General features: G+C 39.4%; 1 protein-coding gene across 3 annotated transcripts in view; it reads left to right on the top strand.

The window, feature by feature from the left end:
• Nucleotides 1-16,504, top strand: part of WDHD1 (WD repeat and HMG-box DNA binding protein 1) — an 83,681-nt gene that overhangs the window by 43,616 nt on the left and 23,561 nt on the right. For all 3 annotated transcript variants that reach the window (XM_030929776.1, XM_030929775.1, XM_010372042.2), the window contains exons 15-16: nt 1,389-1,526; nt 4,887-5,043. In XM_030929776.1, the coding sequence (XP_030785636.1) occupies nt 1,389-1,526; nt 4,887-5,043 (295 nt within the window). The remainder of the gene's footprint in view (nt 1-1,388; nt 1,527-4,886; nt 5,044-16,504) is intronic.

Genomic DNA, 16,504 nt, shown 5'->3' with positions numbered 1-16,504 from the left:
TTGCTTCTTACATAGTTTCCCCATCTTAGTAAATGGCCTACTAACAATCTAGTGGCTGAAGCCAAAAATCTGAAAATTATCTTTGATTCTTCTTTTTCCATTTCCCCAGCATCAACTCCAACAGTAAAATTATATCATCATGTCAATTCTATGGAATAACACATTCTAAATTTGTCTCTTTTCATTTCTTCTGCTAATGCAACCTAGATGTCATCTCTTGGACTATCATAGTAGTCTCCTAACTAGTCTTTTAGCTTCAATTCTTGCCTTCCACAGCCCATTCTCCACACAGCAGCCTAGGTAATCTTTTAAAAACATAGATCATGCTCCTCTTCTCAAATCTCTCTGACTTTCCTTCACTTTTAAAATCAAAGTCAAACTTCTTTTTTTTTTTTTTGAAACGGAATCTCTCTCTGTCGCCTGGGCTGGAGTGCAGTGGCCGGATCTCAGCTCACTGCAAGCTCTGCCTCCCGGGTTTATGCCATTCTCCTGCCTCAGCCTCCCAAGTAGCTGGGACTACAGGCGCCCGCCACCTCGCCTAGCTAGTTTTTTGTATTTTTTTTAGTAGAGACGGGGTTTCACTCTGTTAGCCAGGATGGTCTCCATCTCCTGACCTCGTGATCCACCCGTCTCGGCCTCCCAAAGTGCTGGGATTATAGGCTTGAGCCACCGCGCCTGGCCAAAGTCAAACTTCTGATAGCTGTCAAGGTGATGTACTGATCCCGTATGATCTGACCTTTGCCTGCCTCTTCAACCTCATCTCTTACCATTGTTTCTCATTACCATGTTCTGGCCATACTGCCTCTTTGTGTTCTTTGAGCCCTCTATTCTTCCTGCCTTAGGACTTTGCATTAGCTGTTCCCTCCATCCACTTTCATGTTCCTTCCCTAATGTTTGCATGGCAGGCTCCAGCTTGCAGTTCATGTCTTAGCTTAAACTTTACTTTCTGAGAGGCCGCTTCTGACTAACCAGTCTAACAAACCACTCTGACATTCTGTATCACATTATTTTAACTTTTTGATAACGTTTTTTGCTCATTTTGTGTTTTTTAATTTGTCTTCTACCTGAAATTTGAATTTAATGAGAGCAGTGACTTTGTTTATTGCTGTAGCTCCAGGATCTAGGCCAATGCTGGCATACAGTAATCTTTCTGTAAATATTTCTTGAGTGAATAAATGCCCACTTATAAGGACTTTATGTGAATAATCCATGTAACATCTTACTCTGTTTCTAATACCTGAATGATGCCTCAGTTAGATGGGTTATTCATAAAAAGTAGTGCTAGTCAGTCTAGTAATTTACCACAAAATCAATTCACAGAAAATAATGTGGACTGCATTATAGTTGGATAACTTAATGCCTGATTTATATTTACATTTTCTCATTAGGTACAGGATTTGATGGGGATCAGTGCCTTGGAGTTCAACTGCTAGAGCTGGGGAAAAAGAAAAGACAAATTGTGCATGGTGACCCTCTTCCTCTTACAAGGAAATCCTACCTTGCATGGATTGGGTTTTCAGCTGAAGGCAAGATAAATTTGTTTAAAAAAAACAGTATAATATAAAGAGTTAAGATATTCTTCAAGAAGAAAATTATTCCATTGTTTTATTCCTAATTAATTTCTTTAAGGATAAATTATCTTTATTTTATATTTTAAATTTCTATTTTAATATGTTGGCAGAACTGGGAACTGTAATCTTTAGGCAAGGTAGCCATTATTTTCTGTACGAGATCTTGCTTTTATTTTTATGTTCTTTTGCGAGAGGGTTTGGCTCTGTTGTCCAGGCTGGAGTGCAGTAGAATGATCTCAGCTCACTGCAACCTCCACCTCCTGGGCTCAAGGTAGGAGTCTTCCTACCTCAGCCTCCTTAGTAGCTGGGACTTCAGGGGTATGCCACCGTGCCCAGCTAATTTTTGTATTTTTTGTAGAGATAGGGTTTTGCCATGTTGCCCAGGCTGGTCTCAAACTCCTAGGCTCTAGTGATCCGCCCACCTTGGCCTCCTAAAGTGCTAGGATTACAGGCGTGAGGAACTGCACCCGGCTAAGATCTCTCTTCATGAGAATTCTCATTAGAAAACTTACAAAGAGGGAAATATATTTTTCTGAAAGTTTATTAAATAGCAAGGAGGTGATACAAACCAATAATAAATTGTGTCTTTTCCAGAAGATCATACACAAAACTTAGAATTTTCTAGAACTTCACTGTTTATTACAATAACTAGTATGTATGTCTATTGAGCACTTGAAATATGGCTGAGATGTGCTTGTATGTATAAAATACTCTGGATTTTGAAGACTTACCATGAAAAAAATATAAAAATCAACAATTTTTTAACATTGATTACCTATTACATGATAATATTTGAGATACCTTCAATGAAATAAAATGTATTATTAACATTAACTTCACCCTTTTTTTCTTTTTTTTTTTTTTTTATTATATTTTAAGTTCTAGGGTACATGTGCATAATGTGCAGGTTTGTTACATATGTAAACTTATGCCATGTTGGTGTGCTGCACCCATCAACTCGTCAGCACCCATCAATTCATCATTTATATCATGTATAACTCCCCAATGCACTCCCTCCCTCCTCCCCCCTCCCCATAATAGGCCCCAGGGCGTCCTTTTTTTCTTTAAAAAAATTTTTTTTTGGCTGGGCATGATGGCTCATGCCTATAATCCCAGCACTCTGGGAGGCCGAGGCAGCAGGATCACTTGAGCCCAGGAGTTCAAGACCAGACTGGACAACATAGTGAGATCCCATCTCTATTTAAATATATATATATATTTTTAAGGAATAAATTAGGAGTCTTGCTCTGTTGCCCAGGCTGGAGTGCAATGATGCAATATCAGCTTACTGCAACCTCTTGCCTCCTGGGTTCAAGCAGTACTCCTGCCTCAGCCTTCTGAGTACCTAGGATTACAGGCTTGCATCACCACACCTGGCTAATTTTTGTATTTTTAATAGAGACAGGGTTTCACCATGCTGGCCAGGCTGGTCTTGAACTCCAGACCTCAGGTGATCCACCTGCCTCGATTTCCTAAAGTGCTGGGATTACAGGCATGAGCCACTGCCCCCAGCCTAAATTTTTTCATTTAATTTTTTTGTTGTTCAGATACATGGTATGTAGCCGTTTTTCTTTTTTAATGTGGCACTATGAAATTAAAAATTACACTTTTGGCTCACATGATATTTATTTTGGATAAGTGCTGTTTTAGACCAAATTCTAGAGGCTTATGACAGATGATCTGAAACACACTGAGGAGTACCTTATTTTATTTGTTTTTGTGTTTGCATTTTTTTTTGATGCAGAGTCTCACTCTGTCACCCAGGCTGGACTGCAGTGATGTGATCTCAGATCACTACAACCTCTGTCTTCTGGGTTCAAGTGATTCTCATGCCTCAGCCTCCCAAGTAGCTGGGACTACAGGCACGTGCCACCATGCCTGGCTAATTTTGTATTTTTAGTAGAGATGGGGTTTCAACATGTTGGCTAGGCTGGTTTCGAATTCCTGGCCTGAGATGATCCACCTGCCTTGGCCTCTCAAAGTGCTGGGATTACAGGAGTGAGCCACTGCCCCTGGCCCAGGAGTACCTTATTTTAAATCACCGGTCAACCCTGTCTCATGGGGACTTAAATATTTCTCTTTTTGGAGATTCATATTCTTCATTTACATTGCTGGAAACTCCACTTTCTCTTTAAAATATCAACTATTTCTAGATGTGTTTTCTGTTTTGATGTTAGTCACTCAGGCTTTAATAATATGAACCATTGATAACTTCCATTTGTATAGATTTTTTTCTCCCAAGTACCAATTAGATCCAGACCCTGAGGAAACTGATGTTTGCAGAGTAAGGGGGGTATGAAGCCACAGATAAGAAAAGGGATAATCAGGTAATTTGCCACAGATTTCCTGAGTTGGAAGCAGAATAGGTGGAAAACAAGAATGCTTCTGTTTTACTAGGTAAGAATTGCTTACCCAGTAGTTGGGGACAGAATAGTAACAAGGCCAACAAAAAGAAGAGAGAGAAAGAAGAGTACTAAAGATAAATTTCATAAAGATCACCTTGTATCAGGTTTTGATCATTTTTCTAAATGTTTCTCAACCGGGAACCTTCTCATTCATGTTTAATTTTTTACTAAAATTGGCTTTAAAATTATTATCGGTCAGGCACGGTGGCTCACGCCTGTAATCCCAGCACTTCGGGAGGCCGAGGCAGGCGGATCATGAGGTCAGGAGATCGAGACCATCTTGGCTAACATGGTGAAACCCTGTCTCTACTAAAAATACAAAAAAATGTTAGCCAAGTGTGGTGGCGGGCGCCTGTACTCCCAGCTACTCTGGAGGTTGAGGCAGGAGAATGGCATGAACCCGGGAGGCGGAGCTTGCGGTGAGCCGAGATCATGCCACTGCACTCCAGCCTGGGCAACAGAGTGAGACTCCATCTCAAAAAAAATAATAATAAATAAATAAGTAAATAAAATTATTATTGTCTTCCAGCAGGTGGCATAGTTTTCACTGAAACTCAGTTTTTTCACTTTATTTGTGTAAATTTTAGTCATATCAAATACAATTTTTTTTCTTTTTTCTGTTAGGTCTTACTCTATGGTTAATGAAATTTTACAGTAAATAATCTTAGATTATTTGCTTCTGTTTTGTGTTTTGCTTTTGAAAGCAAAGTTGAATCCTTGGTATGTATAATGTATTTGAAATAGGGTTTCTTTTTTTTTTTTTTTTTTTTGAGAAGGAGTCTCACTCTGTCACCCAGGCTGGAGTGCAGTGGCCAGATCTCAGCTCACTGCAAACTCCGCCTCGAAATAGGGTTTCTTTAACAACATGTAGCTATGTCTCCAAGTGATTTCTTTTTCTGTTGGTGTTTAGGTACCCCTTGTTACGTGGATTCAGAAGGAATTGTTCGAATGCTTAACAGAGGACTTGGTAATACATGGACTCCTGTGTGTAATACAAGAGAGCACTGCAAAGGAAAATCTGATCACTACTGGGTGGTTGGTATCCATGAAAATCCCCAGCAACTAAGGTAGGCTATTAAAAGAAGTCTGAAGTTGACTCTTTTTTAAAAGTATTTTGAAATTCTTTTTGTGAGGCTCTTTAAGTGTATTTGTCTTTTATCTTAGTCCAATTATTTTCTTTCTATAGTCACTAAATTAGGAATTTGTTCATATTCACTCTGATGTTTTCAGTCACTTGCTTTACTTGAAACATGTTGAATGAAATAGAAATAATTAGGGTGACCTTACCATCATTTCAGCCACACAGGGAGAGGAATTCTGGTTAAACATGGCATTTCATCTTTTATTATTGTCTTTTATTTTAATAAAATAATAATCAATATAATAGTAAAAATGAAAATAAAACTGAATATATATTCAGTTGAGAATTGAAATATATAATGAAGCTGCTTTTTGAGATGTTTTGCTTAATTATTATAATAGGAGGAAAGACTAATAGAATTTTTTTTTTTTTTTGATACGGAGTCTTGCCCTGTTGCCCAGGCTAGAGTGCAGTGGCATGATCTCGGTTCACTGCAAGCTCCGCCTCCCAGGATCACACCATTCTCCTGCCTCAGCCTCCCCAGTAGCTGGGGTTATAGGCACGCACCACAACGCCTGGCTAAGTTTTTTGTATTTTTAGTAGAGAGGGGTTTTCACTGTGTTAGCCAGATGGTCTCAATCTACTGACCTCATGATCCGCCCACCTCAGTCTCCCAAAGTGCTGGGATTACAGGCATGAGCCACCGCACCCAGCCGATTTTTTTTTTTTTTTTTTTTTTTTTGATATGGAGTCTCTGTCACCCAGGCTGGAGTGCAGTGGCGTGATCTCAGTTCACTACAACCTCCACTTCTTGAGTTCAAGCGATTCTTCTACCTCAGGCCTCCCCAGTAGCTGAGATTACATAAGCATGTGCCACCATGCCCAGCTAATTTTTGTATTTTTAGTAGAGACGGGGTTTCACCATGTTGGCCAGGCTGGTCTTGAACTCTTGACCTCAAGTGATCCACCCAAAGTTTTGGGATTACAGGCGTGAGCCATCACACTTGGCCCTGGACTAATAGTATTTTATGTTGATTCGTGTGCACATTAAAGTTTGGGAAGTATCGCTGCTGGCACGTGTAAGAAATAATACATTGGTTGGGCATGGCATGGGATTTCTTTTTGGGGTGATGAAAATGTTCAGAAATTAGTAGTGATAGATGCACAATTCTGTGAATATACAAAAAACCACTGAATTACGTACTGTTTTTTTTTTTTTTTTTTTTTTGAGACAGAGTCTCACTCTGTCACCCAGGCTGGAGCACAGTGGCCCGATTATGGCTTACTTCACGCTCACTTCAGCAGTGACATCCTAGGCTCAAGCAATCCTCCCACCTTAGCCTCCCAAGTAGCTGGGACTACAGGCACGCACCACTACACCCAGCTACTTTTTGTAGAGGCAGGGTTTCACCATGTTGCCTAGGCTGGTCTCAAATTCATGGGCTCAAGGGATCTTCCCGCCTCAGCCTCCCAAAGTGTTGGGATTACAGGCATGAGCCACCGAGCCTGGCTGAATTGTATACTTACCATATGATATGGCTGGTACATTCTCTGTGAACTCAATATGTGAATCATATCTTGACAAAGCTGTTAAAAAGGATAAGGACACTATGTAATGATACAGAAAAATCTGCAAGATGTGTTAAGTGAAATAAATACCATTTGTGTAAAAGTGGGGAAAGAATAAGAATATGTAATTGTATTTGCTTTACATATGCAAAAGAATTCCTAGAAGAATAAAAAGGAAACTAACAATGATAGTTACCTCACAGAAAGAAACTCAGTGGATAGTATAGGAAACTTTTCTCTGTATTCATTTTTATACTTTTTAAGCATGTAAATTGAGCATGTAACTTTGAATTACTAGTTCAAAAGTTAAATAAATTGAATTTTTAAACAAAGCAGCAATTCAATAAACTAAATCAGATAAGGCCAGAAGTTCAAGAAGACTTCTTTTTTTTAAATTTATTTATTTATTTTTTATTACACTTTAAGTTCTAGGGTACATGTGCACAACGTGCAGGTTTGTTACCTATGTATACATGTGCCATGTTGGTGTGCTGCACCCAAGAAAGACTTCTTAATTTGGCTACATGGAAGTTAATGGTGACTCTGATAAAAGTGATAAAATGTTAAATTCCAGATTGGGGTGGGCATGGGAGGTAAAGAAATGAAAGTAGAATATGTGGATAACTCTTATCAAGAAATTTGACTATTGGGCCAGGCGAGGTGGCTCACACCTGTAATCCCAACACTTTGGGAGCCCAAGGTGGGAGGAGTTCGAGACTAGCCTGGGCAACACAGTGAGACCCAGTTTCTACAAAAAATGTTTTTTTAATTACCCATGCATGTTGGCGTGCACTTATAGTCTCTGCTACTTGAGATGCTGAGAGGGGAGGATCACTTGAGCCCAGGAAGTTTGAGGTTACAGTGAGCTGTGATCACGCCTCTGCACTCCTGCTTAGGCGACAGAGAACCTATCTCAAAAAAAAAAAAAAAAAAAAAAAGAACTTTGGCGTGAAGAGAGGCAAAGATTTGGGGTGGCACCTAAGGGAGGATAAAAAGTCTTTGAATGGATTTTTTAGCTTAGGTGGCTCTACAGCATTTTTGTAATCTTTTGGCAATGAATTTAGTAAAGTAGGTAAGATTGACAATTTAAAAGAAGGATCCAATGAAAGGAATGAAATCTTAAAAGGAAAAAAAGTAGTTGTTTTTAGATCAGCTGTCTAAAATAGGAAAATAGACATTTTATCAGTTGTAGAAGGGAAAAAAATAGGCACAAATGCAGATAGATTTGGTAGCTGAAAGGTAACAAATTCCTATCTTCTGTTTTTGGCTTCTGTTTTGTTGGCAGATCATGAAGCAGAATTCAGTTATTTCTAGAGACAGTGGTTGGCATTGTGGGATGTTTGAGAAGAAAAGACATATAGTCTCAGAGAATGCAGAATTGAATTAGTAGAGAACTTCAGAGGAATTGCTGGTTTTTTCTGTGTGTTTTGCCTTTATAGTTGTAATCACTGAATATTACATTCTAAAGTTGATATATTTAGTATCAGATTATGTATATTTATTAACTTCTTTTTTTCTTTTTATTTTAGAGCCAGGGTGTCACTGGCTCTAGATTGCAGTGGTAGAGTCATAGCTCACTGCAGCCTTGAACTCCTGGGCTCAAGTGATCCTTGCACCTCAGTCTCCTGAGTAGGTGGAACTACAGGCACAGGCTACCACACCTGGCTAATTTTTAAAAATACTTTGTAAAGATGGGGTCTCACCATCTTGCCCAGATTGATCTCAAATTCCCGGCCTCAACTGATCCTCTTGCATCAGCCTTCCAAACTGCTGAGATTGTAGGTATAAGCCTTGTGCCAAGCCACATTCACTATTTTTAATAGTTCTTATAGTGTAGGTTGTTCTCAGGGATTTCTTGCAAGTCCGTTTTCAGGAATCTAGTTAGTTTAGTAATTTGAACTAAAGAATTCACAGTCTGTCTTAATAGTAGGTTAAGGTTTGAACCTATGAGGATTTTTACTATTCTGCCTAATGCTTATTCAAGTAAGATTGTTCATTTTGTTAGTGAATGTCATTATCTTAAGGAGGTATATGAAATTATTTATTTGCAATATATGAAATTAGTCATCTGCAATGAATAATTTTGCTTTTTCATTTAATTTAATATTACAAGTATTTCATCAGTTGCAGTTTTCACAGCCTTAGTAATTTATCCAGCTGGCTTTTTTTCTTACATGCTTTTTTTTTTTTCCCGCACAACCCTTTGGGACACATTTTTTACCTGCTTTTTATTTAAGATTTGTAAAGAATTTTAACTTGTTAAAAACTACGATAATTACAGCTAGTAACATTTAACTGTTATATTCAATAATGGATAAAGAAATAATGGACTCTAAATTACAGCTTTTAGATTTAGAAGGATTTTAGAACCCATCTCTACTAGTAGTTCCCGACATTTTCAAATATAAGAGCCCCTTTTGTTTATTTATTTAGAAACAGGATCTCCCTACGTTATCCAGGCTAGACTTGAACAAGAGTCCTTTTTCAATGTTGAACAATTCATGCCTGCAAATGATAGTAGCTCTAGTAACTCTACATTTAGTATCAGCTAATAAAGAATATTTCTTTATTGAGACAGTCTTGCTATGTTCCCTAGGCTTTTCTTGAACTAACCTCGAGTGATCCTCACACCTTGGCCTCCCAGAGTGCTGGGATTACAGACATGATAACGTAAGCTTCTGTAGACTTACAAATTTTATTTTAATATAAAATTGTATTTACAAATCACATTATCTGCATACATGTGAAAATTTTAGTATGTAAAGTGGAAACTATTTTTGTATTTGGTCTACAGACAATTCATGGTGCTTGTGTGCATTCCTAGACCCTTTATAATAGCTCAGCAGCCCTACAGGAATAAAAGAATGGGAACTACCAAGTTCTTTTGGTCTATTTGCTGCCTCTCTTCCCCCTCAGCACTTCTCCCCAATTTTTACATATGAGAAAACTATGGTCCAAAAAGATTAAAGTAATTTGGTAGAGTATACACCTATTTATTGGCCAAAAAAAAAAGCTTATTTTTTTGTATTAAAATATAGGAACAAAGGGAGTTAGTTGATAAGTAGATTGAAAGAATAAATACTTCTCCTGTAAAGACCAACTTGTAGAATAATTGAATTACTGAGGGGAATCTTACACAGTAGGCATTTGAAGCACTGAGAAGATTAAAAAGTCCTGTTGATAGAAATGTATTTATTTGTATATTACGTGATAAATTGATAACTGCAGAATGTTTTCATATTTTCCTGGCTTTATGCTGGAATAATAAACTTGAATAAGAATATTTTTCTTTCTTTTTTTTTTTTTTTGGTAGAACCTTTATTTATTTATTTATTATTACTATTTTTTGGTATATAGCCTTAAATATTTTTCAAAGATTGGAAGCTACACTTCTCAGTATGGCTTACTGTACTTTTCACACCAGTTTTGCTGATATGTAGGCATATTTAGAGATGATTCATTTCCTTTCTGTGGATAGCGGTACTTGGAAGTTCAGGGAGTAAAATTCTGCAATCACTTTTTAGTAGCCTGCTGTTGTTTAAAGAGGCTTGCTTATTCTGGCTAGCAAGAAATTCATCTTTGGCCAGGCTTCGTGGCTCACAGCTGTAATCCCAACACACTGGGAGGCCAAAGCAGAGGGATCGGTTGAGGCCAGGAGTTTGAGACTAGCCTGGGCAACATAGAGAGACCCTGCCAGGCATGGTAGTACATGCCTGTAGTCCCAGCTGCTCGGGAGGCTGAAGTAAGGGTATGACTTGAACCCAGGAGTTCAAGGTTATACAGCCCCTGCACCCCAACCTGTGTGACATAAGGAGACCTGGTCTCTAAAATAAAAGAGAAATAAATTCATCTTCGTATTTATTTGCATTTTTAATGCTTCTGTTTGCTCTCATTGTTTGTGGTAAAGATAGCAAATCACATGCTTCTCTGTAAAGGCAGTGTGGCCTAGCGGTTCAGAGCTCGAGCTTTCAAGTCACACTGCCTGCTTGTGGTATCCTGGCTGAAATCCTCGCTCAGTAGCCCTGGTGTGTTATTTACACTTTAAACCCTCTGTGCCACTGTTTCCTCATCTCTAAAACCAGAGTGTACTCATCTCACAGAATTTCTGTGAAGATCAAGTGACTTAGTGATATCTCTTTATTCTTTTCACTTTAAATGCATTTTCTAACCCAACTCAGTAGTATTTATGCTTTCTTTTTGTTCAGAGATCCTTTAAAAGAGAGTACATTTTGTGAAAAATAATTTTTAAAAATTCATTTGAGAGCCTGCCACAGTGGTGCACACCTGAATCCCAGCTACTTAAAAGACACGGGCAGGAGGATCACTTGAGTCCAGGAGTTTGCAGACAGCCTGGGCAACAGCAAAACTCTGTCTGTCAATATAAAATTTTCCTATTTTCCTTTAATGATGAATATGAGGCTGGGTGCGGTGGCTCACACCTGTAATCCCAGCACCTTGGGAGGGCAAGGCAGACAGATCACCTGAGGTCAGGAGTTCGAGACTAGCCTGGCCAACATGGTGAAACCTTGTCACTACTAAAATTACAAAAATCGGCCGGGCGCGGTGGCTCAAGCCTGTAATCCCAGCACTTTGGGAGGCCGAGACGGGTGGATCACGAGGTCAGGAGATCGAGACCATCCTGGCTAACACGGTGAAACCCCGTCTCTACTAAAAATACAAAAAACTAGCCAGGCGAGGTGGCGGCACCTGTAGTCCCAGCTACTCGGGAGGCTGAGGCAGGAGAATGGCGTGAACCCGGGAGGCGGAGCTTGCAGTGAGCTGAGATCCGGCCACTGCACTCCAGCCTGGGTGACAGAGCGAGACTCCGTCTCAAAAAAAAAAAATAATAAAATAAAATAAAATAAAATAAATAAAATAAAATAAAATAAAATAAAATAAAATAACAAAAATCAGCCAGGCATGGTGGCAGATGCCTGTCATCCCAGCTATTTGGGAGGCTGAGGCAAGAGAATCGCTTCAACTCAGGAGGTGGAGGTTGCAGTGAGCCAAGTTTGCGTCACTGTACTCCAGCCTGGGCAACAGAGCGAAACTCTGTCTCAAAAAAAAAGAAAAAATTATGAATATGAGAAATTACTGATCTGTATTGGTGTCATCCCTACCCCCTTTTGAATTGAACTTCAGTTTACCAAGTATTGTTTCTTCTAAAGGTTTTTCCATGATACTACTGGTTAATACATAACTGAGAGTTAATAAATTTTGCTGTGTTACAGTCTAATTTGCTCTCTACCAACAAAGACCTTCTTTCTTTTTATGTTTAGTTTTTCAGAACTCTTAAGAGTTATTTAATGTGCTTGAAAACTAGACTTTTTTTGTAGTTGCGTTCACTGAATTAGCATTTATTATAGTACCGATTAGATGTGCTATACCACACAAAGATAAATGAGACTGTGGCCTGGAAGAGGTAGGCTTGTAAAGTCATTATGCTACTCCCAAATAAGTGATTCAAAAGAGATGTGAGCAAAGTCCCCTCAAATGCAGAAGAAAGTTCTGTCCAACATAGAAGAAAAAGCAAAATTTGCTGGCTGGGGCAAGGTTAATCTGGACACTGGACCTAGTTTTCTCCAGTTTAGCATTTTTTAATTTAATTTAATTTTTTTTTTATTTTATTTTTTCGAGACAGAGTCTCATTCTGTTGCCCAGGCTAGGGTGCAGTGGTACAATCTCAGCTCATTGCAACCTCCGCTTCCTGGGTTCAAGTCATTCTCGTGCCTCAGCCTCCCAAGTAGCTGGGATTACAGGCGTGTGCCACCATGCCCAGCTAATTTTTTGTATTTTTAGTAGAGACAGCGTTTTGCCAGGTTGCCCAGTCTCGATCTTGTGAGTTCAGGTAATCTGCCGGCCTTGGTTCCCAAAGTGCTGGGATATTATAGGTGTGAGCCACCACACCTGATTATTTTGGCCTTTTTAACCTCTTTCTTTAATAAAAAAACAGGTCTTGCGGTCAATTTGAAACAAACTGAAGTAATTTTATTTTTGAGACAGAAGTTCCAGGGACCTGAGGTCACGCCACTGCACTCCAGTCTGGGCAACTTCTGCCTCCTGGGCTCAAGCGATCCTCCGTCCTCAGCCTTCCTTCCGAGTAACTAAAGCTACAGGTGCATGCTGCCGTGCCTAGCAAATTTTTTGTATTTTCTGTAGGGACGAGGTTTTGCTGTGTTGCCGGAGCTGGTCTTGACCTTCTGAGCTCAAGCAATCTGCCTACCGCAGCCTCGCTATGTACTGGGATTACAAGCATGAGCCACTGTGCCCAGCCACTTCTGTTTTCTTAGTAAACCAGGTTTTTGGTTTTTTGTTTTTTTTTAACATTCCTCTTCCAGATGGTTTATGCACATAGTTTCCAGGAAACTCCATCGAATTCCAAAACCCACCAAATTAGCAGTTTAAATGTGTTTGTTTTTCCCTTGAATTCTTCTATGACAGGGATATTTAACAGAGAAAACATCTTTTTAGTTCAAGTCTTTAAAGCTAAGGAAAGGATAAAAAAATGCAAACTGGTGCTCTACTTTGATGTAAATGTGGCTTAGAAAGTAGCTGTTAATAAAATCCTACTCAATATTTCCTTTTTCTTTGTGATAATTGCTTACTATGTGTAAATCAATGAAGTGAGCTGTAAAATGTTTTTAAACATGTGAACATTTAAACATGTAAAATGATATTTTAGAAAAAAATGTTTAGGCAATTAACATTACTCCCAGTGTTCCTTCTAATTTTGTTAATGTACATATATATGTTCTTGGACTCATCTTTTGTGAATGTACATGCTCTTTTTCATTTTGCATGACTAGTAAAGTAGTGATTCTTGTAAATAGAGATTTATGACAGAATTGCCACAAGATTATTTGAAATTTTAGGTATTCGCACTGCCACCTCATACTGTGTGGTGAAAACTAGATTTTTTATAAAATCATAAAAGGAGAGAAGGAAGAAAGAAATGAGATTGTATGTTCAAAAAAATTGGAACTCTAAAAACATTTGTATTTTTATTGTATAGTCAGAAAAAAAATAAGGGAAGGTATTTGAATCTCACAAGAAAGGGGCCTGAGTAGTTTGAAAAAGAATACTAGATATTGTCACTTATTGTTTTCTAATTACACTAGTGGGCATTTGATAATACTGGAAGATATTTATAAAATTTTTAAGCCCAAGGGTCTAGCTTCTACTTAGTATCTCCCTTCAAGAATGTCCTGATTAAAAGGCTATACTATAAATTAAATGGATGACTATTAGTAAGCATTCAACAAGAGATTTCATCTTTTTAAATGACTTTATGAAAATATAAAATTTGCCAGTGGTATTTATAGTGTGCAGTCATGGTTTTCCAGTGCTTTTCTAACAAATAAATTGGAGTACATAAGTTGAAAGAGTCCTATATATGTAAATCATTCTGTGATTAATGAAAGCTTTTTAGTAAATCAGTTGCAAGAGTACTACTCATGATGGGTGTGTTTGAATGCCTTATATAGCCTACTCAGAACAGGTTTAGACAGTCCTTACCCATTGACCTGTTACCATATAAGGCAACCTTTCATTTATCAGAGTAGATACAGATTATAGTCTTTCTAATGATAGTGGATGTTCTGCTTCACTCTGACCAATATCTAATAAACACTTAACCTGTATTAGGCATTTCATCATCTTTCTCTCTTTTTTGGGATGGAGTTTTGCTCTGTTGCCCAGGCTGGTCTCCTGGCTTAAGCAATATCCTGTCTCAACCTCCTGAATAGCTGGGATTACAGGTGCCCACTACCATGCCTGACTTTTTTCTCTTTTTTGACAACTTATACTAACAGTACTAAGAATTCTCAAACTGATGAATGTGAGTGAGTATGCTTCTTTTTTTTTTTTTTTTTTGATGACAGTCTTGCTCTGTTGCCCAGGTTGGAGTGCAGTAGCGCAGTTTCCCAGGTTCAAGAGATTCTTGTGCTTCACCCTTCCGGGTAGCTGGGATTACAGACATTCACCACCACACCCAGCTAATTTTTGTATTTTTAGTAGAGATGGGTTTTTGCCATGTTGGCTAGGCTGGTCTCAAGCTCCTGGCCTCAAGTGATCTGCCTGCCTTAACCCCCAAAGTGCTGGGATTACTGACATGCGCCACCATACCTGGCCAACTTTTTTTGTTTGTTTCTTTTGAGTCCGAGTCTCTCTCTGTCACCCAGGCTGGAGTGCAGTGGCGCAATCTCGGCTCAATGCAAGCTCCGCCTCCCGGGTTCACGCCATTCTCCTGCCTCAGCCTCTCGAGTAGCTGGGACTACAGGCGCCCACCACCATGCCCAGCTAATTTTTTTGTTATAATTTTAGTAAAGATGAAGTTTCACTGTGTTAGCCAGAATGGTCTCCATCTCCTGACTTCGTGATCTGCCCGCCTCGGCCTCCCAAAGTACTGGGTTACAGGCATGAGCCACCATGCCTGGCCAACATTTTTAAAAATTTTTAATTTTTATTTTAGATTCATGGGGTGCATGTGCAGGTTTGTTACAAGGGTATATTGCATGATACTGAGGTCTGGGGTACAACTGAAGCTGTCGTTCAGGTAGTGAGTATAGTACCCAATAGGTAGTTTTTCATCCCTTGCCTCCCTCCCTCTCTCCCCTCCTTATAGTCCCTGGTGTCTTTTTTTTTCATCTTTATGTCCATGTGTACCCAGTGTTTAGCTCCCATTTATAAGTGAGAACATGCAGTATGTAGTTTTCTGTTTCTACATTAATTTGATTAGGATAATGGCCTCCAGCTGCATCCATGTTGCTGCAAAGTACATGGTTTTACTTTTTTAAGTATTCAACTGGTTTTACTTAAAAAAGTAAAACCTGTGTGGCATCCATGGTGTGTTGTGTACCACATTTTCTTTATCCAACCTACTCTTGATGGACACATAGGTTGATTCCATGTCTTTGCTATTGTGAATAGTGCTTCAGTGAACATACGAGTGCATGTGTCTTTTTGGTAGAATGATTTATTTTCCTTTGGATATATATTCAGTAACGGGATTGCTGGATCAAATGGTAGTTCTATTTTTAGTTCTTTAAGAAATCTCCAAAGTGGTTACCACAGTGGCTGAACTAATTTACATCCCCACTACAATGTTTAAGCTTTTCCTCTTCTGACTTTTTTTTCCCCCCTACATTTTTTTGAGACAGGGTCTCGCTCTGTTGCCCAGGCTGAAGTGGAATAGCACAAACATAGCTCACTGTAACTTTGAATTTTTGGGCTCAGTGATCCTCCCACCTCAGCCTCCTGAGTAGGTAGGACTACAGACACATGCCACCACGTCTGGCTAATTATTTTTTCCATAGAGACAGGGTCTTGCTATATTGCCCAGGCTGGTCTCAAACTCCTACAGTCCTCCCACCTCAGGCTCCCCAAAGTGTTGGGATTATAGGCTTGAGTCACCATGCCCAGCCTCGACTTTTTAGTAACCATTCTTACTGGTGAGAGATGGTATAACTCATTGCGGGTTTTTTGTTTGTTTGTTTGTTTTGAGACGGAGTCTGGCTCTGTCACCCAGGCTGGAGTGCAGTGGCCGAATCTCAGCTCACTGCAAGCTCCACCTCCCAGGTTTACGCCATTCTCCTGCCTCAGCCTCCCGTGTAGCTGGGACTACAGGTGCCTGCCACCTCGCCCGGCTAGTTTTTTGTAGTTTTTAGTAGAGATGGGGTCTCACCGGATTAGCCAGGGTGGTCTCGATCTCCTGAACTTGTGATCCACCCGTCTCGGCCTCCCAAAGTGCTGGGATTACAGGCTTGAGCCACCGCGTCCGGCCGCGGTTTTTTATTTTGTTTGTTTTTTGAGTCTTACTCTGTCACCTAAGCTGGAGTATAGTGGTGCAATTACTGCTCACTGCTGCCTCAACCTCCCGG

Source organism: Rhinopithecus roxellana, chromosome 5 (genome assembly GCF_007565055.1).
Source record: "Rhinopithecus roxellana isolate Shanxi Qingling chromosome 5, ASM756505v1, whole genome shotgun sequence".
In the NCBI taxonomy this organism is placed as follows: Eukaryota; Metazoa; Chordata; class Mammalia; order Primates; family Cercopithecidae; genus Rhinopithecus; species Rhinopithecus roxellana.
The sequence above is the reverse complement of the archived record's forward strand: the minus strand, read 5'-3'. Positions and strand labels throughout refer to the sequence as shown.